This window comes from Peromyscus maniculatus, chromosome 2, assembly GCF_049852395.1.
Source record: "Peromyscus maniculatus bairdii isolate BWxNUB_F1_BW_parent chromosome 2, HU_Pman_BW_mat_3.1, whole genome shotgun sequence".
Taxonomy (NCBI): Eukaryota; Metazoa; Chordata; class Mammalia; order Rodentia; family Cricetidae; genus Peromyscus; species Peromyscus maniculatus.
The window spans coordinates 7,793,705-7,819,915 of NC_134853.1; the positions used below are offsets into that span (position 1 = coordinate 7,793,705).

At 39.6% G+C, this 26,211-nt stretch overlaps 1 protein-coding gene across 25 annotated transcripts in view; it reads right to left on the reverse strand.

Annotated features, from left to right (window-relative positions):
- Eya1 (EYA transcriptional coactivator and phosphatase 1) overlaps window positions 1-26,211 on the reverse strand; it is a 312,966-nt gene that overhangs the window by 127,127 nt on the left and 159,628 nt on the right. For 8 of the 25 annotated variants that reach the window (XM_076563734.1, XM_076563733.1, XM_076563735.1 and 5 more), the window contains 2 exons: window positions 15,155-15,204; window positions 13,490-13,617 (listed from right to left, as the gene is read on the reverse strand). In XM_076563734.1, the coding sequence (XP_076419849.1) occupies window positions 13,490-13,617; window positions 15,155-15,204 (178 nt within the window). Of the gene's footprint in view, window positions 1-13,489; window positions 13,618-15,154; window positions 15,205-15,302; window positions 15,433-20,388; window positions 21,015-21,918; window positions 22,074-26,211 lie in introns of those variants that run through there. The other 17 variants (XM_076563744.1, XM_076563746.1, XM_076563745.1 and 14 more) reach the window with 11 other exon arrangements.

Here is a 26,211-nt window from a genome sequence, read left to right on the forward strand (position 1 = left end):
TTGGCTCACAGAACCAAGCAGGTATAAAAGGAACAGATGAAGAAAGCCAGAGATGCATGCTACCTGAAGACGAGTTTGAGTGAACTTAAACCATTAGGCACACTGCTCAGGCAGTTATAAATATCACTGGAATCTCAGACAGCTTTTAGCCCTCCCAAATTATCACTCCAGGAACTGAGATGTAGCTTCTTTCACCAAAGTGCCCCATGGGCAGGACACACAGAAAACACTTGTGTCATTTTGAATGCATTTGTCAAATGAATATTATTTCATTATCACCAAATTCTATCTTTGGGTTTTTGTTTGTTTAGAGAGTGCCCTTCCTGACTTCCTAAGGAGACAGGCAAATAAATTATCATAGCTTTGGCAGAAATTATGCTGTAGAAATCAAAAAGGGAAAAGCACAACCGTGTAATGGTTCAGATTCAATGACAACATCACTTACCCATTTAAAGAGTCTTTTTCTGAAACCATAGGCTAAAGTGAAAATACATGTTTTTTTTTTTTTAAGTACCAGATGGTTCCAAAAGAAACAAGTGACACCAAATGAAAAGAGGTGAAAAATAGATGAAACTGGTACATGGTAAATGAAAGTGGAAAATATTTCTAAATTTACATTTTTATAAGCTTAATTTTAAAAACACATCATTGAATTACATTGACCTGCCATCTTTTTTTTTTATCAAAAGTATATATAACTATAAATTCAATGCTTTGCTTTTGGTTAACTCTCATTTAGAAAATGAGGTATCTCTTTATTTGGATTGGGACTACAACTTGATATCCTCAAAATATTAAAGTCATCTTCTCTGTCTCCCAAGAGGGGAGAAAAATATTAACTCCTTAAAAGTAGCTTATACAACCTTATGAAAAGCAAACCATGTTGACCAAACTTGAACATGAGAGTAAACATGGTATATAATGTCTCCCATTGGCTCATGGACTGAGTACTTGGATGCTAGCGGATGGTATTCTGGGAGAAGATTGCATTCTAGAGACCCTGACCAATCAACACATCGGTCAGTACCTTGATAGACTTATAATACTGCTGCATTATTGGGAGGTGGTGGAAGACAGGAAGTGGGGCCTAGATGGATGAAGAAAGATCTGCTCTGGAATGGTAGTTCTCATCACTTGGCCTTTCCTCTGCCTCCTGACCACCATGAACTTAATTATTTTGCTGTGGCCTGCCCTTCCATGGTGATGCTCTCTCTCACCTCGGGTTCAGGTACATGCAGCCAGCTGACCACAAAATGAAACCTTTGAAACTGTAAGCCAAAATATAATCTCACTCCCTTTCAGCTAGTTGTGCCAGGCATTTAGTCATAGTAATAAAAATCTAACCAACACACCTGGTCAAGGAGGACAGCAGGAGATTTCAAAACCTGTTCGTCACAGGGAGCAGAGAATGCTAGAGTGTCATTGTGCAATGACTCACGCAGAAGCCCAGGTCCGTGGCCCTCTTTTAGAAAAGAAATAAGACAACAAATGCAGACTCCCTTGAAAGGTTGTTCACAACTCTAATTGGCTGGGTTTTGTAGTTACCATTGCTGACCCACTGGCTCAGGTTCCCAACACATCAAATCTGAGCAGATTGAGACTATCCTGGAGCTCACTCCCTCTCACTCCAAATGCCCCCGGATATGGTGCCAGATTAACACCTGAAACACTTTCACAGTATTGGTCCCTTTCTCAAAATATTCTCTGGCTTCTCCTACCAGCCCAGGCAGTTCACACTCCTCAGCCTCATGCTCAGGGTCCTCCACAGTTTGGCTCCACTTGACTCCCTAAGCTTATCTCCTATCAGCTCCTTCTTCAGCTCAACCAGTCTCCTCACAGTCCCCCAAACTACCCTGCCTTTGTTCACAGTGCTCCCTCATTTCACATGCATTCCAGCTCTTCTCTACCTATTCAACTTCTACCCATTTCCTAACTCAGCTCCGATTCCACCTCCTCCCTGAAGCTTGGCCAGAGCCTAGCAGGCTGAAGGGCTCTTTTGTTTGCATCAGCGGCCTCTAGCCTTGAGAGTGAAGCCCTTCTTTCTGACACCAGAATATTTCAGACTCAACGATAGCTTCTTGCTAATCTGTTGATGGAGGAAGTAATTAGTGACAAGACCTCTGTGAAATGGATGACAAATCTTTGCATTTGAACAAATGTGGCAGATGTTCACGTATGAAAATGTTGTATGTGTGACTTGCTAATGTTCTCACCAAACACACAAACATACAAAGCTTTGTACACAAAAATAATTTTCTCACCTTCAGCACTCCCTCTCCTACTCCCCGGGAACTCTAGAGTCGTGGGTGAAGGTCTTAGTCTCCAAAATGATTTTGCAATATCATTGTCTTTTAGTGTTTTTTTTGTTTTTTTTTTTTTCCAAAAGGTTGGAAATTGTATTTCTCTCAATCAGACCTTGAGTTAGTATCTCACTCAAACAGATCTTAAGCTTGGGCTAGACCTTAAGGCAGGGGTCAGCTGATATTCTTCATAGTCCAACTTCTACACTCCTGCAGAGTGCTTTGTGCACAGTAAAAACAAAGACTACGCTTGTTCCCCTTCTGTCCCAGTACTGTATGATGACATTTGCCAGAGTGCAGAAAAGCCGGGAGGGCCAGCGGATGAATGACTGTAAACCTACCATTGGGGTCATTCATTTATATTTCCCTGCTGTGCTGTTGTGACTGAGCTAGAAGGCCATTATGCTTTTCTATATCTGTTCTCAAAAATACAAAAACAAAAACAAAAAACCCAAAAAACAAAAAAAAATGCCTCATTTTTCATGTACCCCCAAATAAGTTGCATATGTAAAAGATTTCTTCTAAACATTTCATCATTCACATCATTAGCATCCATGTTTGTTTATGCCTCTTTCTTCTCTTCAGTAAAATTATCCATATTGAAGGGTACAGGTTTTAAATGTGCCTAACAGATACTAGTCTTTAGAAACCACAGTGGGAGCTAAGTATTTTTAGCTTGTTATAAGAAAAACATGGCACAATGGTTTAAAAAAAAAGAAAAAAAAAAGACCCATCCTAAGAATTTGGCAAAATAGCAGTTTCCATTTCTGACATAAATAATGCATATGTAGCTTTTAAAATAGAGGAGTGATAATTTATTGCACAGTTTCTATCTATGTGTTAAGCACCTCTTGTGTGGCCAATAAGTACTGAACACTTTGGAAGCAAGGAACAGCTCCTTTACAAGCTTAAAGGGCATGTATTTTACTTGTTTCCTTTCAAAGATGTGAAATTTACAGCCTAAAGATGTTTAGTAACAGCGGAGATCACACAGCTAGGTTCTCACTGCTACAATTAATTCCTCCTTTATAAATCTGCTGAAGAGTCAAATGTTCCCCAAGTAGAGTTTTGGTATCTTGGACCGCTCCTCTATATAGACTGAGAAAACTGGAGAGTGGCACTAAACCGGCTAGTCTACCAATACCAGGGCACCAAGGAGAAGTGTATCAGTATATGTTGCAAATTAGCAGATGGTAAAAATCAACCAGTGTTTGAAGATTGGAAGCAGATGAGCTGGCTCAGACTCAGAGCCTCAATCATATCAATATGGAAAAATGGTTTATTTGCCCAAAATGCAATCAACTCACCAAATGATTAGTACCCCTTTCCTGCCTTCTACTGAGCCCCAGGAGCACCCACATAGTCACTCACCCACACTCAGTATTAACTAAGTGCTATTATTGAGTTCATCAAGGACTCTTTGCGTACCTGCAAAAGCTGTTCAGCGGCGTCAAGAGCCCAGAGTAGGGGCAAATATGCTTGCCCCCTATGGAGACATTGCTATATCAGTTCCATTGGACATGCTTCCTTAGAACACAACATTCATCATTATTTCATAGTAGCTATTATGTCTTCAGCATGTAGCAGATGCCGGCAATTGTTCTCAGTGCTTTGGATAGGCTAATTGTCCTATCAACAATAATACATCGGTAATCCTCATTGTGCAATGAAGGCTTGAGGGCCACAAAACCAGGCAATGGACAGCAGCACTGCCTGCGAGTCAGACTATCTTCAGTCTACTGACCCATCCCAGAGGTGCTCTCTGTAGGTCCTGTTATCATCTTGATTGTACAGGCCTGAATCAAAGGCCCGGAGGTATTGCACTAGATTGCTGGAGACTGACCGAGCCCAGCTTCCAGTGGAGGCAGCCTGGCCTCAAGGCCCGTCTAGCCTGCTCTGCTGCCTCTGAAAACCGACCTTTGATAGGTGGAACATAAACAGCTGAACTGAGACGCTGAGCCCCAGTGGGTCTGACTGTAAATGGCATGCTCTCACATCATATAACAGCACTTTCCTTCAGTTTTAGTATTACTCTTGCCCCACTTACCTCCCAAGGCAAACCTGAGATTGGTGCTGAGACAATACCACATAAATAAGTGCCATGGCTTCAAGGAAATTACCATCGCCACTTCTCCTGAGTCCTGGCTTACCACCCACACTACATAAGTGTATGGCTTAAAACACAGACCCAGTCACAACACTTCTGTTTACCTGCCCAAGTTCTGGGCCTGGTCCCCAGAGCCTGCGTCACCCACTCAGTCTGTCACTTTGGTCTCATCTCTCCATACTCTCTGTTCTATACTCAACACACACAAACACACAGAGACACATACACAATTGCACACAAGAGACATTGTCACACATAGCACACTCTTTATACTGACTGAAGTGTGGATATATTAGTTCTCCTTTAGTCATTCCCTTTCTTAAAAATTTTGCCTCCATTTTGGGGGGGCATATTTTAAAGATGCTAATATCAATAGCTTTATCATTACGTCACTCAATTTTGTCATACTTTGTAGGAATTGCTTCATCACTGCTAAAATTCAAAGTCCAATAGTTCTACTTGCGAAATAATAAGTTCTTATGGGTCAAGTGCAGATTGGCTACTGAAGTTCAAATCAAAAGCTACCAGGGATGCTCATGTGGCTGTTCACTGGATGGAGAGCACATGACCGCTTTGTGAATTGGTCTGTGAAGAGTACTTTCCAAAGCACTGAAAATGAAGCTTTAAATAATTTCTTGGATAGTTAATGTGTTATAAGTAATATGAATGGCTGCCCTGCTCCTGTAATGAATATGAATGGCTGCCCTGCTACTGTAATGCCTCATTTACATGATTTACTTAGTAACAAGGGCATTCATTCAACAAATACCTGTTGCCAAAGTTGCCAGATGCCAAGGACAGTGAACAAGTCTGTCCTGCCTTCAAGGAATTCAGGGGCTCCACTGGGCAAAGGAGAAATATATGTGGATACTATAACATTTTCATCCTGGCCATAATCTTAGATAAGGTGATATAAAAAATTCTTCAGGCAAGTAAAGAATGTCAGCAAGAATGAGGTTTTCTGTCTCGTAACTGGAGCAGTGCTGTGGGAAAGCCCATGTTTTAGAAAACAGGAATGTAAGGTCTGAGGCAATCACAGCAGGCTTATGCATCTCCTGTCTACCACAGTCCATGTGCCCTGGGAGAGCAGATCGGTCACGTAACTGCTTTCAAACCAGGTGCAGAAACCTCATCTTCAAAACTATTTGGAGGATGAAATGACTAAATATGTAGCAGGTATCATAATGGTCTCATAGTGTTAAGAAGTCAGACAATTTAGTTCACATTTTTTCCTCTCAAAATCTCTCTTATTATTGATAGGTACAATGGTAAGATTGGTAAACAGTTTGAATTTTGTCTCATTTTACAGGAAAAAAATGTTTCTGATGTCTATTGTGGAGAGTGCTTACTTAAACATCCTCCTCCATGGAATGCTGGATAAGCTCACCACTTTTTTTTTGGCGTGTGTGTGTGTGTGTGTGTGTGTGTGTGTGTGTGTGTGTGCATGTGTGTACACACATGTGCATGTGTGTAATGGATAGTAGAGGCATGAAATAAAACTAAAACATAATGTGCAAATCCAGCAAATTGCCACAAACATAATCATACTAAATTTTTACTTATAAGCATTTGAGGTCCTAAACTAGCTTTTCCTAGCTTAGAGTCTCTCTTCATAAAGCGGGATTCTGCCAGTCACCAAAAGAATTAGAAGAGAGGTGACCTTTATCCCTTCCCAAACTAGAAATGGCAAAATGGGAAATTTTCTTTTTATTTTCATTTTTCTTTTTTAAGAAATTTTCTACTCACTCCACATACCACCCACAGATCCCCCTCTTCCCTCCTCCCACTCCCCAGCCCTCTCTCTCAAGCCACCCCACAACCCCACATCCCCCAAAGCAAAGTCTCCCATGGGGAGTCAGCAAAGCCTGGCACACTGAGCCTAGGCAGGTCCAAGCCCCTTCCCACTGCACCAAGGCTGTGCAAGGTGTCACAGCACAGGCACCAGATTCCCAGAAGCCTGCCTACGCACCAGGGAAATTTTCATGTAGGTTGTTCTCTTTTGTATCACAGGAGTAGTCAAGGAGAGGAGAACTATTCTAGGCTGTTTCTCCAAGATTCACACATGTACACATACTTCATACATGCTGTTCACCACCAAGGCATCTTTGGACATTATAAGAAATCAGGAATTACTTAAAACAGGTTTGCCTAAAAGTTCACCTGTGTTCCTTGAAGGAAACAGTTTTCTCCCATAAGACAAGATGCTTGGGGGCAGATGCACTTTTGCTCATACAGGAAAACCAGGATAGAGATGTCACAGAGCTCTGACTCTCTACCAGCAGCTGAAGAACTGAACACAGTCCAAATATATGTAATCTAAATTTACTCACTAACTATAAGCAGCCTAGGTACCTGGAAACCCCAGGCCTACTCCCGGTAACAGGCATCCGAATCCCTGGCTTACTAGAATAGAACTGGTTTATTAACAGGTGACAGGTTAAAACAGACTGTCCTCCAACTGGTTCACACATGCCACCCAATTAGTTCTCTGAACTAAACCGTTTTCTCTCTCATATATATATACACATATAACTTATAGCTGTTCCTGTGGCATCCTTGACAAATATGTCCACATCTGATTCTCAAAGCCAAAAGGCACGGGACTATCCACTGAAAAAATATTTCCCAAAGTAGAAGATAATTACTCTGAGCAGTAGCAAAAATGTTTTTTGAATTTCACAAATGTGCATATAATAATGGTTATTGTAATGAAAAGCAGGGGCGGTTTCCCATCGCCTTTTCATCTCCAAAAGGCTTAAAGCAAGCAGAGGCTGGCTGACAGAATTGTAATTAAGTTGAAAGCTTTGAAAACTAGTTAGAGACCATTCCCCCAGAGTGAAGCAATTAAAGCAACATGCTAGGCATATGTAGACACAGAAAAACTCGCCCACAACCACACACGAGATCGCAGACACAACTCTCCTGGGTAGCCATCCTTATCATGAAGTCCATCTTCTATCACATGTCTCCACCCTCAACTTGTGTGCAGTCTGATGTTCACTAGTGGATGACATCCTCCATGCTGAAGGTGCTAGCATGTTTAAAGGCTCAGACATCGCAGAGGAAGGCATTGAGAAGGACATTAGTAAATGAGAAAGGTCATATATTCTCTTCAGAGAAAAATGCAGTGATGCAAAGCCCAGGCATTGGATTCTGCCAGCAATTCTTCAAATACCAGTACAGATTCCAGTGATACCCATTACAAGTTATGTGCCTTGAAACTTGGTGCTTAACTTTTTACAGCTTTCTTTGTAGAACAGGAATCATACCATAGAAGTGACTATTATTTACATATGGCCTTGCAGTTAATATTAATAGATACAGTAAGTTCTTGCTTAGTAAGTTCCAAATATGCCACAAGGTTTGCATTACATGCTCATGGCAAGTCTAACGTGAGATTTGTTGCTATGGGGAAACTGAGTCATGGTAGCTCATCTGTCTCAGTTCCTACAGCTGGCACACTGTGCCACTGAGATCCAAACCCACACTCTTAGCCATCCTCCTGGCCAGCTCCAGGAATTCCCTGAAGAATTATAAAATAAAATGTGGCAAACAGTCAGTGCAATGACCAACAAAATGTTCTTAAACAGCTATTTTTATTGTTAACAGACATGTGAAAATTATTTCCATGTATATAACACATAGCAAATATTAAATTCTAACTCATTATTTTATTCCTTCATAGCTTTTGCTTTAGAAGAATTTCTAAGAAGCCAATGTTGCGGTCATCAATAAACTCTAAAAATGTTTTTAGGAGTGCCTTTCCTCATGGTGTCCCTTAAGCTCACAGAAACCAAATTAAGTGTAGAATGTAAGCAAGGGTGAAATTAGATTAACATGTTTCTATTGACATCAGAATATTCAAGCAGAGATACCCAAATATTGCCTGTGAGGGGAGGCTTCAAACCCAAATGGAACACATTCACTTGAGTTAGAAGACTTCCTGTAAACAAGATTGCTTAAAAATATTCTCATCAGCCAGAACTACATTTTACTGACATATACAGAGAAGAAAACTAATTCTGATAATTTGCTAGTGCTCTAAGCTTTGTGGAAATGACAGAACTGCTTTAAAATAGATTCTGGTTATATAGATGTGGGTAATTGAATTAACCTACCACCCTGAAATGTGCAAAACACAACTGAATACATTTTAAATGCAGGCAATTTAGCCACCTAATTCAAGATCACAATCTTGGAAATCTGATACACCAATTTGAAATTACTATTTGAATTACTGTAGAATTCCTAAGATGGATGGTAGTGAGAATCCCAGTCCATCTGCTTTTACATCATTTAAGCACATATATCTGGTTCAGTGGAAGCTTCCTGTGCTGGAATCTGAATGTAGAGTACAATGGAGAAAACTGGAAACTGCAGGTCTGGGCCTCACTTAGCCCTTCCTTTTTTTTTTTCCTTCCCCAGCCCCATACAACCAAAAATAAACATTCAAATTGGCAGTATAGAACTCATCCATCTCAAGCTCTTGTGAATTTAAGACAATCAGAAAAAAACAAAGATGGAGGAAAAAAAAATCCCTGCTTTGCAAACAAGGCCCTAATTAGGTGTGTAAATAAAAATCCTTTTGTTGCTCTGGCTCTGGGTCTAGAAGAAAAGTAGTTTGCTAGGACTTCTCACATCCTGAATACAACACAAGGTTTTCACAACACAAGCCTGAGCACATACCCACACCAGAAAGCCTCCCTTTCTTTCACACTGGACACTTTGATATTCAGCTAACTTTACCCGAAAGCTTAGTTCTTCAATATTATATTCTAACATAACACCAGACCAGCCATGTAAATTTAGCCACAGCCAACTGCAAACTGCATGGAAGTTTTGCTGATCATTTAATTAATTTCAGTTGAGCTGGGACTATTTTCACTTGGACTGCTGCACTTAAATATCTATTGCATGAGTGAGTGAGTATATGAGTGAGTGAGTGAGTGAGTGAGTGAGTGAGTGAGTGAGTGTGTGTGTGTGTGTGTGTGTGTGTGTGTGTGTGTGTGTGTACATGGAGAGAACTGAGTATTTGCTATAGAGCAAAGGGAGGTGATATTTTAGTATCTTTTATAGGAAATTTCTATTCTGTTGTACCTTAGAAGACTACTCAAAAGACTAGGGGAGAATGTTCAGGATCATGCATAGACAGTGCTTTTAAACATTCACTAGTGTCTCCTGAATGAACCTGTTCAACACTCACTGAAATATTCACCGACTCTGTTGGAAACTCATCTCTCCCCAAAACGCTTTCCCACTGCCCCTGAAGTCTTCACTGGTGTCACGAATGAACTACGTTTACCTACTTGTGTTCTACATTTCAAAGACTTCTAAACTGGATAACACCAGCAGTAACTTGCAACAAGAACCAGAGATGTTGGCATTAAAAAAAAACACAAAGAGCTAAACATTTTCCAACATGCAATGTTCAATTATTATAGCCCAAGTACACTGTGTTTAGAAAACTAAAAAGCACAGTCTCTTGAGGCTGGAGCTTGGTGTGTTTCTGTCTTTATCCCTGAGCTGAACCATGAAGACAGGCACTAGTCTATGAGTGTAGAACCTACAAGGATGGAATCTTAGAATAATTTGGCAGCAGACTTCAGAAGAAACTTAATATCCTCTGCCTCTCCATTATATTTTCTTCTTGTTTGTTCTCAAGATGAAGCTATGGGTTTTTTTTATACAGAAGATTTTCTGTTTTCTTAGCCGCGGTGATATGGACAAGTGGTGGCAGGAAGTTTAATAAGTGGCTCTGAGTGACAGAAGACAACCCAATTCAGCCCAAATCCAAACTCAGCCAAAGCCAACTGTAAACTGTATGGAAGTTGTTCTGGCCATTTAATTCATTTAAATTGAGCTGAGAGTATTTTCAATTGGCTACTGGGAAGTCATTTAAACATATATCATGGTGTGTGTGTGTGTGTGTGTGTGTGTGTGTGTGTGTGTGTGTGTATACAGAGAACTTAAGTATTTGCTATAGAATGCAGAAAAGTGATGATTTTAGTAGCTAGTTTTAATGAATTTCTTTTTTTCCTTCCCAGTCCTCTAATTCATTGATAAACACTTCGGGTTTCAAACTAAATCATATCTCAAAGAAAGAATAGGAAAATCTATAATGACTATATCCCAGGGAAGCTTGCCAGACGTTAATACATTTGCTAACTTTCAGCCCAATTCCTGTGGTGGTAGCTGAGACAAATGAAACAAGAATATGATGGAACAGAAAAGGAGCATGATAAATTGATTCACAAAGAATAATCTAGAACTTTTTGATATATCTGGATCTAAAGTCATAAAAGACAGATCATGAGGAAAATTTGCCTCTATAATTTGAAGCTTTGGGCTAAAAAAGTGCTCTAAATTTTCCAGTAAACTGACAAAAATATTCCTTTAGTGGTCTGAATAATGTCTAGTGAGCCTTTAGCTCGGCTTCTGATCCTATTGCGTCCCACCATAGCTTTTGTAAGCACACTGAGCAAACCTGAAAAGAGGACTCAGTGAATACTTATGTACTCCTTCAAAAGTGAACCTTGAAAGTTCATTTCCAAGACCTAACACCGTCAAGAGTTTTGGTGTTTTTACCATGGAAAAAGGATCTCCTGTAGTCCACACTGGCCTGGAACTCACTTCCCTGGCTGAAGATCTCTTTGAACTCCTGATTGATCCTCCTGTCTCCAACTTCCTCATGCTGGAGCTGTAGTGCATCATCAGAGTCTGTACAATTAACTTTATTTTTTAAAGGATAAGAAATCACTTCTAAGAATCAGGGGTAGTGATGCATGCCTTTAATTCCAGCACTCAGGAGGCAAAGAAGCGAATGATCTTTGAGTTCAAGGCCAGCCTGGTCTACATAGTGACTTTCAGAACAGCTAGAGCTACATAGTGAAACCCTGTCTCAGAAAACCAAAGAAGAAAAAAGAAATAAAGGAAGGAATGAGAGAGGAAGGGAGTGAGAAAGAAAGAAAGAAAGAGAGAGAGAGAGAGAGAGAGAGAGAGAGAGAGAGAGAGAGAGAGAGAGAAAGAAAGAAAGAAAGAAAGAAAGGAAGGAAGGAAATTACTTTCTGTGTCTCACAGACTGAATGTTTCAAGCAATTATGAAAATTATCTAGAATATTGTTATTTCAAGCTAATTTTAATTGTATAAAAATATTACAAAATATATATACAATATATTCCTGACTGTGGATGAGATATAGATATTTAGAAATATGTTGATGCACCACATTTTCTTTAAAATCAAACCACACCTCATTCACACAAAAGCATCCAAGGGAGCACCTCCCACACATAGGCACTCTGCTTAAACAGTAGGTGGCTCTTCCTTACAGGGGGGGCATGTCAGTAACCCGCGGTAAGGAGGAAAACATCTTACTCCTATTTCACCCTATCACATACAAAATGTTATTATTTTATCATTTTTCTTATATCAAGAAATTTTATGAATTAAAATAGTTTGACAGGCTTGGTCTTCCTTGCTTAAGTGGCTTTCTTTTTGAGCTTGACAGTGACGGGTTTGTATGGATAGCCTCTCACTGACTGCCCAGCACCCTGACAATCCACTGGGCCCAGCTGAGGAGGATCCTGTGGTGAGCTGTAGACTGTCTCCAGACCTTGTCTGTGCTAACAGACTCCCACCTGAAGACAGAGTCAAGCCAGAGACGAGACAGGACTGACCACTTGCTGTTACTGTTCAAGCTGTATGCACTCTCTATTTAAACATTAAAAGGGCTTTTGTGTAAATTTCGGTTTGATTAATGATTCACATGAATAGAAGTTTCCAATGGAAAGCTGCTTTCTCCAGAGATTAACCGCGTTGTTAAATCAGCCCAAAGTTTCTCCTTTTGATAACAGCCACACTCCATAAACAGGACACAGGAATATATTTACTTGTAAAGAGAGCTACAGAACAGTTGTACATCAAAATCATTACTATTGGTAGAAACATCAAGACACCTTATATCTGAAAGAATTGATTGTGCTTTATCCTTTTATATGAATTTTATAGCTTTATAAGTTTTAAAAGACTTTCCCAGATATGTTCTCAAACACTACACCAAAATGATAAAATTTGTACATAACTCAGTTATGCTTATTTTTTTTAATCTGAGATAAAAGTTCATTATTATTGGAGAATTGAGAGAAAAGGGTTTGTCTATGAATGGAATTCTAGCATGGATAATCCATTGAACTTCCAATAATATTTATTTCATGAATCCATCAATACCCTATGGCTTAGTAACATGTAAATAAGCAACAATATCAGTGAAGATTTTTTCCCACAGACTTCGGTCAAAATAAATGTAATGCAACATGTAATATATCCTTCCATACATCTGAGTTATAAAAATATGCATAGCACCTAAGTGGCTGTGCATAACAGTAATGTATACATATAACCTTCTGTGTTTAAAATTGAAATATACATGGATTGAAGTAGATGTTTCTATTTATATACAATTCACATAAACATTCATATGTACTAATTATATTAAAATAATTATGATGCTATGTTTAAAGTATGCTACTCATTCTTCAAGAAAGTGAATAAATGTTACACAAACTTGCCAAACAGACTTGCATACTTTATAGGTATTAAGTTTTAGGCTCTTCTTGTTTATACTATAGTGGCCAAAGCCACAGGAATACTAGACACAAAACTGCTTTGCTGATCCGAAGTAATCCAGTTTGATGTTGACATTTTTCAGAATTTGGTTGTATTTGCCAACAAAATGGAAAATAAAATGAAATAATTCCAAATTTTCAGTAGTCATACAGAAAAAATGATATAAAATAATGCTGTGACAGGGACATGCAGACCAACACAAAGAAATATATTGCAAGCTAAAAGCATTTTGTGTATACACTCCAATACGTATGTGTATATATGTCTTAAAATAAAACCAGTCTATGGAATGTGACAATCCAGGAATTGGCAACTCCCAATTAATGGGCACCATGGATGAAGTCAAATTCCTCAGAAACAGAAGGAACAGTCTGGTGACTCTAAGGGCAGAGATCACGAGCAGTGAAAAGGCACACACTGTGGAAGAAACAAGGGCAGAGCAAGACAGACACTCACCTTCCGCGCCATTGGGAGTCATGGAAGTGCTATTTATATGAGAGCTATCGAGTTTGGGACCACTGGGGGATTCGCTACTACCACTCAGTCGGTTATGCGGGCTGGTTAGATCCTGCATTTCCATAGACCTAAAGACAAGAAGCTTTGCGTTTGACAGATGTACCAAACTCATAACACCACTATTTAATGTGCTAACGACTTGACACCTTCTTTGAAACACACGTGCACAAAAGTCCCATTGTATCTCTTTTCTTAGACTGGAAATATTTCACCTTGTATCCGACTTCAGTCCTCTCAGCACATGTACTATTAAAAGGCATCACTCATCCTATGTAGCCAAAGTGTCACAAGCAGTTTTTAAAATCCTTCCCCTTCTTGTACAATTGAATTCACAAGCTACTGTCAGACAACGACATCTATTTTAACATTCAGGAGAAAACACGCAGTCGTTTTTACATTAAAACAATCCCCCAGAGCATTATTTTCCTAAAAGAAAAGGCAAATACATAAACACGTGTAACAGAAATAAATCACTATTCTGTGCAATCTGTTTCATCTAATAAATTAGCACTGGATCCTCCCTTTATAATTTAACACCCAATTGTTATTTAATGGGTTCCAAACCAAATAAAGCACTTGAAGCCTGCAGCCCGGTGACAGGGAGTGAGATTGTCCTGGTGCATGTGTTTACTCTGGCATACGACTTCATTGTCCCTCTGTTTCTCTTGAAACAAATGCAGCATTAAAACATCATGATGTCGGCCCACTTGTTTGCTTTGTGGATTACATACACCGTAGCCAATTGAAAAAGGATAAGGCCAACACACAGAGGGTCTGTGGGACCATGAGCCTTCAGAGCGCCTCAGCTGTCACTTGGGGGGAAAAGAAAATTCTATGCCATGCTGTAATTTTGCATTTTCACCATATAAAAAGCAGTTCAATGCCTCCCAGATGGCCTTAAGTTCACCAGTTACTTCTGCTGTAGAAGGCACAACAGCCACGACTCATAGAGACGAGTTCAGGACCAGACACTTCTGATATTACCACTCGTATTCATGAACAGGGGGCCTATTTAAAGTCACTAATTAGATGCTCAGATACAGCTTCATTTGCTGACAGCACAAACTCTAAAGCCTAACTCACATTCACTGTATTTTAAAAATTACATATTTTTTCTAAAAAATGAATAATCCAGGGGGAGTAATGTTACATATATGTAATGCTGATATTTGCTCCTCACCTTACCTGGGGTCATTTTAATTTATAGGCTACACTGAAATTGATTGTGTGTTATCACTTGTGGAATAGCTTCCCATGAGCCATTTTACTTCCTCAAGTATCTGAATTCAAACAAGAACTGATTTCAAATCCACTAATTCCTACTTGTCATTCCACATACAGTTTTCCTAACAACAGGCAGCATTCGCCTCAAACCAAGTCTCACATGCCTTTCCGGTACACTTAATTATTTTTTTACAAGTGCACTCATGTACACATGTGCGTACACACACACACACACACACACACACACACACACACAAACTGTTAAGTCATTTCCAACCGAGGCTGTTGCTATTAATAGAAATAATTAAGAAATGCTAGACAAAAATAGATCCGGGTCACAAAAAGGTAAGCTACAAAAATGACTATCAACGAAATCCTTACCTGCAGCGTGAGGAAGGAGCAACATCGGAACCGGTGTGGGATGTTTGCACCTGTGGCCAGGGGTAGAAAAGCAGAAGTGGTTGTTAAGTGTGCTTCGGTGTCAGCTCTTCATTACATAGAGCACATGGCTGAACCCCACAGCGCTCACTTTTAACCGAAAGAGAAAAAGGAGGCCGGGGCAGCCGGGAAAGGCATAGTGTCTTTAAGTGGAGGGCTCAACTGCGGTTCCTTCCTGCAGGTCTGTCCTCCTCCTCCCCTTGTCAGGAGGGGAAGGCAGGCAGTCAAATGACGGGCTAGTGATTCATCACTGGCCTATGACAGCTGCAAATGGGATTACCCCTCCCCCAATCAACATGCAAAGCAGTCTCGCCCCAGAGCTTGGAAAAGGTGCTTGGAAAGAAGAAGAAGAAAAAAAAATAGCTATTAACAAATGAGTCTGTTTAACAGCAGCAATAGTTGAAGCAATAATCCCCCAGCATCCTCAGATCTTTCATCTTCTGTTCTAGCCAGCTGAACTAGAGTGCCCGCCCACTCCCTTAGCCTCCTGACCACTTCCTAGCCTTATCGGGATGGTTTTCTCCCAGTTACTATTTGTCATTTAAGAGTCAATGAAACAGCTTCGGGCAATGCCGTACAGCTCAAGACACAAGGCAAAAGCAGGTTTTCATACCCAAAGTCCCAGCACTGAGCACTGTACTTGTTTAAACTATGCCAAATTAAAACCCAATGAGTATTTATGCAGCTACGCTGGATGACATGAAAAAAAGTGTGTGTGTGTGTGTGTGTGTGTGTGTGTGTTTGCGTGTGTATGTGTCCCATTTTTTAGACTGAAGTACAATGCATATTTGAGTACTCTAATTCATCAGCCCAGCCAGCCTGCATGTTCGGTTTGTTTCCAGATAAATTTGAACTGGGGAACTTCACTGCCCAGCTTCACTAATTTGCCCTTCAGAGGCAGTTTGAAGGGCCAGCAGGTAATGAGGTTCAGGTGAGCCCAGCTGCTGCCGGTTTGCAAGCTCCCACCAACGCTTGGGCAGGCAGGCAGGAGCACTCTGCCTAACTTTTAAAATGGCACAGAATTCCAGATCTTTGATGTGCATTTTCATTCAACCTGAACTGACATCAATTAGGGCTGCAGCACAAAGATGGGAAGTGAAGCGTCTCAAATGACATTAAAGTTATCCACCTAAACATCTTCTGTTGAGTCCTGCTAGTTTTTAATTATGATTTATGAAATTAAGAAACACGACCTTTCTAGCAAGAATAAAGCATCATGACGGTCTAAACGTCTTGGGATAATGTTACGTGGAACTTCTAGGTATGCATTTTTTTTTTTTACATGAAAAACAAAAACCAAGTTTTAAGACATTTGAGTAACTGAAGTTACTAACTTCAATGCCTGCAGATGTCCATTATTTGATAACAGGTTTCTGCAGTTTTGTTTTTTTAATTAATGTTCTCACGCAAGACTGAATGATTTCCTTTAGAAACTGCAGCAATATATTTCAAGGATAAAATGCCCCTACTTTTACACACCTGGAATAAATTATAGGTGAGAAGGGACTTCATCTTAAGAATTCTCTTGGTTTAATTACGTAAGAGTAGGTTAAAGCATACTTACAGAGAGATGCTAAAATATATCCCCATTGCAAAATCAGCTAGAAAGTACAATCTCAGAAATAGAATTTTTATTTCATTGTATTCTTGGAAAGCTTCATTGTTTTTATATTTGAAGTTTATAACCTACCGTTTCTCAGTTTTGTTTTGATTTTGGTTTTGTTTTTTAATCAAACTTAGTAATAGTGATATTACAAAAGAACCTACAAACAAGAATTATTCTAACGCATTTCCTTATTGAGAAAAATGCCACTTAACCACGTATTTCTTTTCTGCTGGCAGCCTAGTTTCTACTGTACTTTCAGAGAGCAGGTTTTGAAAGTCCGTCCCCACGATCTTCCTTTCATTAAGTGTACTTCAGATATATTCTTTTGTGTCTCGAGGATTATTTAAACCATGTGTTGTGTGTTACTGTATTTAAAAATGACTCTTTAATCAAAATAACTTTAAAACAACTAATCCTCACTTAGGCTGGTCAGCTGAACCCACATCGTGGTCCAGGAAAAATAAATCTACTCTCAAGAATGCGAATGCAGACAACAATTAGACACAGATGTGAGTGAAATTAGTTACAGTTTACAAAATGCTACACTTCACATGCTTTTAGTTTTTTATGTGCAGTGCAAGATTACAGTGCAGTGGGAGACATCCTTGCTCCCTCGATGGCTTATCTAAAAAGGACACCTATTTCTGATGGCTGGCAATTTCCTCTGGTGTTTGACAACGTCTGTGAAAGTTGTTTTGCATTTAAAGCTCTAAAACCACAATGTGTTTCAAAAATAATTAATGAAGGCTATTTTCATTCAAAAGAAAGTTCTGGAGTTCGTGGTTTCTAAAAAAGTTCTGCTAGCCACCAATATGTTTACTTATTTGCTTTATCTGTAAAGTTAATGTATTTCTTGTCATCTTCTAATCTGCTATTTTTTAATTCCAATACTCTCAGGAGTACAAATTTAGTACCCATTGTATTATGAATGATCGTCTCATCATACAAGAAGGTCATTCATTTTAATGCTTTTTAAAAAACTCTTCATAGAACGTGCACGATTGTAGCATATTGCCAGACTTGTGAAAAGAAAAAGAAAAAAGATAACAGAGTTCCTTGGAATTTAAATTCAAGACTCGTACACTAGTAACTATGACTTCTGATTAGTTAATGAGGTCTTTTAACTTGGCCTTTTTTCTAATTAAATTGATAATTCTTCACAGATGTAGCGTTTGTTGATGTTCAATTTGTCTGTCTCATGTTGTTAAACCTCACATAGTACTCCGTCAATCCACTGAAGAGCCACATTAAATCTGTTAATACCCTGCTCTTCAACCCCAGAAATCATTTCCAGAAGGCAAACGTGCTCTGAGAGATCATCAAACAAGACTTAAGGTACACATTTTATCACATTTTCCCTACCACAGAGCTCAGGATACAGAGCAAAATTCATGACTTTTGCACTGTTTATTATACTTTGCTAAATTACCAATCAAAAGCATCTGACAGAAGATCATGTATGAAGCCAGAAAGTTAATAATGTCCTGTGAAAAGTAAACTGTAAATGGAAAGGGATTCTAAATCTGAGCAGCACAGAGCAAATAAAATCTAGGTACTTGTCTAAATTATGGGTTTTCCATGGGCTTTTTCGCTTGCTAGAAGCAATTTTTATAAAATGACTATAATTTAAAACTTTTTTCTTTTCAAACTGAAAAGAAATTTTCAAAGTGAAAGTACTGAGCTTCTATCTAAGCAGAGCTGGCAGGCAAGCTGGTTTTGGCTGACACAGATCAACCTGTGTGCTCCCCAATTTGAAAGACAATGGTAATTTTCCAATCAGCATGCATTTTCTAGGGAGGGGGGAAAAGTGCCGTCACCACAAGTCTGCTTCTTAAACAGAATAGAGTCTCCTACATTGCTCCTCCATCCACATTTCCAGCTCTCAGAGGTGCAACGCAAACCTCGCCTGAAAAACAAAACCCTCACCCTGAAGTGGGCAAGAGCTTCCAGGGAGAAGTAGATGTTTGTCGAATGTTAACACTGCATTTCCTTATCAAAGCTTCCATAAACTGAATGCTCAAGTGCTAGTGATGATTATCTTAATGTAATATCCCATATTGCTTTTTGCATTATCTCCTTTAAGGAAAATGAGAAAACATAATCCTTCTGAAACCAAAAACAAACAAGTATTTAAAACACATCCTTCCTATCTTCAGCTTTAAAGAGAAAGGGCTGTTTTCAAAATTAGCATTTATTGACAATGCTGACTGAAATATTTCTGGTTATCTGATAAAAGAGATTTTGTTCCTGCTGCAAGGCTCTCTTTTCTTCCCATTGTGTTCTTAGGAAATACATTTTCACACTCCGATGGAAATTTTCATTTTCAAAAATCATTTATCATGCCTGTGAAACTCACAGAGCGGTTGACTTCATTTGGCACTCTAAAGCTGAACGGTGGCTCAATTAGACTTCTCTGTCTGTCACCACAAAGAGTTTTCAAAGGCTGGAAATCCACGGCTGCTTGCTTACTTACTAAACACTTCGGGCCTTAGGAGAACTCAGGCATCGAGAAAGTCAAATATCAAATGTTTGATCATATAAAGGCATGACTATTCATGTATGCGTGTCCCCAAACCCTAAACAGTGAGGAGAAAGACTCACAGGAGCATGAAACAAAACCTCCGAAGGACACATTAGAAAAGCAGTTGTAAACCTCTCCAACCACACCACGGATCCCAACTGCCACTGACCATCTTAAGAAATGAAACTTAAAAACACTTGTCTAAACTCAATGACAGTTCAGAACGTATTGAATTCTTGCAAAATTCTGTGCTTAAATGTTCCAAACTCCTCAAAGAAGTATAAGCCTGTGACTCATTAGCAATTCAGATAGTGATTTTGAAGGGCAATCCTTTACACAGCTATCCAAAAGTTTCAAAATCTGGAGTTTTAACTCCTAAGTGCACTCAAATCACATAAAGAGCCAGAGAGGGACAAATACATGAAGGAGGGCTGGTGGTGCAAAGGTTTATTGCATCACATACTGAAGATGAGCCTGTTTAATACAGTGTTGGGTAAATTTGTTATGGAACAAAAAAAAAAGGCTTCTTTCTTGAAAACATGGTTGTTAGTCTGTTGTTCATCTGCTGTGTTTCCCATCAGGAATGTATACTCATTTATCAACCTAGAGGCTGTAATATATGCCACTATGTATACCTCAAGTATCTATACATCTGTGTACGGATACAACACTCTGCTCAACACCACACAATAATACTCTGAGGCTAGTAGAGCAAATGAGAAAAGATACGAAATAATCTCCCTTCCAGAACCTTACCCAGCATTCTACTTATTTGTAAAGATCATAGCAAAAGTAGTTAATTTGTAATGATCCTTTAATGATCCTAATGGCTTAGATCATTTGGAGGGTAAGGATTTCACTTTTATGACTGAACCCCGTGCCTACTAAAGTCCCAGGAACAAAGTGTCATCATTTTCCCCAAGCCATAATGCTTTTTCTTTGGGAACAAATCAAAACATTAATAAAAGCGCTCCTGTTATCTCGGGGCTTTGCCCACCGGACAGCTGTTCTTGGTCACTACAATTTTTCAAACACCCAGCTTGTACTTACAGCGCTCACATCTGCAGCCTCCACCGGCTTAGTGTGCTCCTTGAGTTTTCTGTGTTAGCAGACCTCCATTCCTGACATAGTTTGGCTGCTGGGCAGGAACGCGGGAACCCGGCGCTCTCAGCAGCGCTGCGGCGCGGCTGGCAGCTGAGCGCGGAGGCCGGGGATTGCCCGGCTCCGGGAGACCGCACCCGGGGCGCTGCTGCAGTCTCGGGCTGCCGAGCGACTGAGCGCGATCGCCTTCCCCAGGAAGGACCCCGCCACCGCGCACAGCCACAGGAAGGTTTCCAGTCGGAAGTGGCCCTGCACACTCGCTACCTCGCCGCAAGCTCGGAGCCATCAGCTCGCCGCGGTCTGTTTGGGAACGGCTTTGCGCCCCAGCGAACGGCAGCGGCAGATAGCATCTGAGACGCCTAGACAAAGAAACGGCACAATCTCATCCCCCCGATTTGTTTGCGCAGCCTTGTAGGTCTGCCCACGAAGCCTCGGGGCTTTTTGTTTTGTTTTGTTTTTGCAACGCAAACCACAGCTATTCTCTTGTCCTAACCTTATTGGTTTAAATGCAACAATTGAGAGGAGCAGAGCTTGGACTGACTCAACCTTGCTGCTTAAAAAAAAATTTATTATGTAAATGACGCGCCCCATGCTATCTGAATAAACAGCTGTGGGGGAAGAACTTGTGGGAACCGCTGTCAACACACACACACATCCTCCCGCGCCAGTAGCTCCCAATTAAGATCTTTGGGGAGTAGTTTCACGTTATCTTTTACACTTTTCCAATACTTTTTGTTGTTTTTTTGAGGTCCCGAAACTTAGGGAACCGGATACTTTTCACACTTCTTCCTAATGTACCTACCTACTAACAGGTCTGGAGAAGATAAAAAAAGCTGTTTCCATGAACCGGAGAGAGAATGGGCAAACGTGTTAGCTATTAGCAGCTTAACAACGAAAGCCTGACTGACGATTCTGCCGAGGATTGTTAGCAGGGCAAAGGCTTCAGTTCTTTGGATAGGACCCAGATAATATTTCACCATTAACATTTTTCAATGAGTTTTGAGGAGAGATTCATCTAGTCTGGAACTGGCTTTGCAGCTTTTCCTTTTAAAAAAAATTCTAACCTTAACCAATTCAGAATCTATGAGTGATAAGCTGTTACACTCACCTAGGAGTTGAGCATCAGTTAAGAAACCACGTTTTAGGCACAAAATCACTCCACTTCCAAGTCAGGGCCTCAGCCATTATGCTGACTTGGAATCTTGAAAAAACACACTCCCTTGTATGGGCTAATACCTTGTGGGTCCTATATCACAGTTTAAGTGCAAATGCATCCAAACTAGTATTCACTCTGAAATAAAGTCTTTGCGCTCATTTTTAGAAAGTATTTTGTCATTACCAATATCACTGTTCTATTTGCTCTTTTTATTGTATTTTTTTTTTAAAAAAAACTGTACCCCTTCTTTTAAGCTTTAATCTTAGTATGAAAAAATATTAAAAATCACAGTAACTTCACATCAACTATAGATAGGGTCTTACCTTAGCTCTGCCAATTTGTAAATGAAAGCACCATTCCGATGATGCAAACCAAACCCAACTAAAGGCTTCTAAGGACCAAAATTCCATACAGGCGTTCTCTCTTCTCCCCCCGTGAAAGGATGTCAGTCTAAATTGCTTGCAAAAGAGCACTTTGTCAAACCTAAGAGACAGCTTAAAGTGCTAACTCACCTAGGATTTCATCTTGTGTAGTACCAGCAAGGAATCATGGGCTAGGCATCTACCATATTTGGGAAGCCAGGTCAGAAAACAGTTGATTGCTATTGGATCTGTTCATACATGCAGCAGAAATAGAGTTATGTTCCCACCTACAACACTCCACTCTCGCAGATGAGGAATATCAGTTCTTCAACATACCAAAGCACATGTGCAGGAACCACAACGGTCTGTAATGGAGTTTTCTATTGTAGTTAGGTAAAATCTAATGCTCCGTTAATTCTATTTATGACATCAGACACCCAGACAGTGACTTCTTCTGCACTCGGATTTATTACCAGGCTTCTGAACACATAAAATTTAACCCCTGGTTGAAACTTTACATTCAGCTACTGCATTCATGCTTCCCATAGTTTAAGAATTATTTTAGACATGCATGGTTAAAATGCTGTTCATCTGATCCATTAAAGGTTATATTGGAGAATTTAGAATATGCAAACTACATGAAGCCAAGGCAGCAGAAATCCTGTGCCAGCTTCACACACAAGTCACTTGCCTATGTTACAGTAAAATTTATCATATTACACGCACTTTTATATTGAAACTCAATAATTTTATTTAAATAACCAAACAAGATGCCTTCAAAGAAGTGATGTGTGTAATTATGAATAAAATTAGGAAAGATATGATGAATTTAATGTGACCACAAATGGATATAATATAGCTCATACCTCATAATTATGTGACACACAGCGTAGTCACTGGTTAAAAGAAATAGCCATGTGCATATTTACCACTTTTAAATGGTTTCCTTTTTCTAAAGCAAAACTAGATGTATTGAAAACAATCACATGTTTACCTATAAATTTTGTCTGGTTACTAACTCCATGTTCCAAATATATAGTAATTACTCCATATACAGCTTGAATCCAAAATAAGTTATTCTATGTTAAATAATCAAAAGGTAATGTTATGAAATTTTCATCAACTATAATTATATAACTTGATCACATACCACAAAGAACTAAACTGTTTCCTAAGTCAGCCATACAGATTACAAGAAAACTGAAGAAAGCTGGCTGAAAAGGTCAGCCTGAATGAGATGTTTGAACACCCTAACAAAGATGCAAGGAGCTTTCAAACCGAACAGGTTTTATCTGCCAGGGAGGCTCTTGGCTGGATATGCTCCCAGTTAGACAGGAGACATCTATCATCTTCATAAATGTTTCCAGTACTTTTAGATTAAGAGAGAATTTTAAATAAAGATGTGCTCACAAAAATCAACCAATGTCCTTAGACAAGGTCAAATGCAAGAGAGTCCTTGGAATAATACAAAGGAAAATATTTCTCAACCTACAGGAGTAAACAGCTGATTCAATACATCCACGTGAGAAACGCTGAGAAAGTAAAGGCCAAGGCATTCGAAGTGACTCTCTTTTCTCTTCTAGGAATGACAGACAGCAAAGGGCTTGAAGGACTGAAGTTTCCAGGAAAAGATGTGTTTTCCTTCTCTCCTTGTTTGCCCTGAATGGATAAGTATCCCTGCCATTCAGGGCTAGCCCTGTTACTAATTCCTCTGCACCTACAATTCTTAAGAGCCCTTTGTTTCTCAAGAGTAATGTCAGTGAGTTTCACAGTATAATTAGCACTTTTCTCCCAAATCAAAGTCCCTGTCATTATCCTCTCACGTGATTAAAATCAACAATATCTGAGAATGTTTCACCATTCAAACTGTTGGAAGTAGGGATGGGAAAGAAAATGTTCCAAAACATCGTACTTCAAATCCCCCTGCTTCCTGATATGTTTCTTTTTCTTCTGCTCCACACCATACCTCTGCAGTGGTAGCTTGTTTGTGGACCCCTTTGGGGTGGTAACTGAGTAGTTGAAGTGGTGATGCTCACTGGTCTATGGACTGGTCCCTTCCATGACATGTGCTTTCCCCACTGGGATGAACTGTACAATGAGGGTCCTGCTCCCAAGTACCCTTCAGTTGAAACACAACCAAGAAAAACATCCTCTATTTATTTTAAGAATGATATTAAATCCACCAAGCAAAATGTCTACCAACATTTGCTAAATGCTTTCCATTCAAACTCCAACATGAATAGCTTTTAACAGTGAATTTAAGGAGGCAATTACTAACTATTAACTGTACCATGGAAAATTATTTTCATAAATATTATAGTCTTCGTACCAACACAGTATGAAAATAGAACCCATTTCCTGACCTCATAATAAGTACATTGGTTTTTACGTATGAATCATAACCATTTATTTATTTAGAGAGGAAAACTTGTTATCTTATGTCGTGATGACTGCCTATAGGATGTTTTTTTAAAAAATTATTATTCTTAGTATGAACTTTGGATAGTGCTTCTTGGTATTGATAAAGAAAGCACGGGCAGTGGCAATTATTATTATTTTTTCTTCAGGGAAAAGTATGGGTGTTATAGGCACTTTAAGAAAAATATGACACAATAGATTTTCTCTTCCAAAATCAACTGATTTTCCAAAATGGCAAACAGAGTTAGTTTTTCTTCCTTCTGTCAAAAATATGTAAATAATTGTTCTTGGAAGCACATGTTTAATCTCAACAACAAGCTCTTTTGCCTTTCCACACTGTAGACTGGATCTCTGTTGACATGAAGCAACCCGGGGGCCGGGGGTGTCTCCTCTTCAACATTTTTTTTCTCTCTCTAAGCCATGGGCAAAACCAATCTTGTCAGCACCTCCCATAACATGTAAGAGGATCTGCAAATTTTTCTTTGGGTTTTCTAGGTTTCACTACAGCTGAGTTCTCAGTTTTTAAATTCTTCAGTAACAATGAGCAGCTCACAGAAGGAGGAAGGGTCAGCCTGGAAACCAAGCACTGACTGTGCGCCGGGCACTGGACTGGGAACCTCATGTCTGCCTGAATCCTGATTTTTAATAAGATGGGTGGTTTTCTCCTCATACTATTTGTTTGGGAATTTGCCTCATTTTTGTAGCTGATCAAAGTCACCTCTAAACAGTAGATGGAGCACTGAGACATTGCTGGTTTCTGACTGTGTCATCATACTGGAACAAGGTAAAATGCAATAAACTTAATAGATCCAGAAAGATGTGTGTTATATTAAAAATTTTTTTTTTGTGTGTGTGTATGTTTGTATGATTTCAGCTATACATATATGGCTAGATAGTAGTCATACATATCATACATCACTCTATAGCATCAGATTATTCATAAAGACATATTGTAAATTGGCTCACTAGTTCAAACACACAAATACATTAAATGGTCAATGGGGAAAAATATGAGGACTCCTTAAACTTGAAATCAGCAAATCAAGAAGCACGGTGTGTTGGCATCATTTATTAAAAGAGGTAAACTATCCTCCTCAAGTCGGGTTTATAGATATCCTCAAAACTTTTCTGAACACTGAAGGAAGAGCCTTGCAGACTCCCCTGTGGGTGGCTTGCTTTACCACTGTGGCTCTTTCCCCCTTTTCCCCGCCTTAATTTCAGTTATCCAGTGAGGGGTGCTTTGACTGCCATGGCTACTCCATGATAAACACTTGATTCATTCACTGTGGAAATAATTACACTCAACTGGACTCCCAGCTTCCCAAGGCATGTGAAGGTTGGTTTTAAGTCTTCAAAATCAAGAAACTCTTATTATTTTATAAAGAAGCTGCCAGGTATGGGAAAAAATAACCCATAGGGCTGCCTTCACCACCACCCCCAAGTCTCTCAAATCCGAGGAAAATGAAGGGCAACCTCTGAAGCTTTTTCAGACAGAAGGTCACAATTCAAAGGCCTGGTAACTCAATCCAGTGCGGCAATCACACAGCTATTGGAAACACAGCCAGAAGCACCACGAGTCTAGCTGTTTTTTTTATTAAGAAACGTCCATAGGTATACAACCTGGAGGTTTCTCTCAACTGTAAAGTCTAGCTGCATTCATACTGGCAGGGATCAAGTTGCCTTGGGGTCTTGAATTTTATCTTAGCATGCTGGGACAGAAGGGGGAAAGGGGGGCTCGAGACATTACTGCCTAAGTAAACAATAGCTGGCATTCGCTCTAATGAGGAGAGGACCCCCCCAGAACTAACGTATAAATAAGGGGAAACGTTTTTCAGT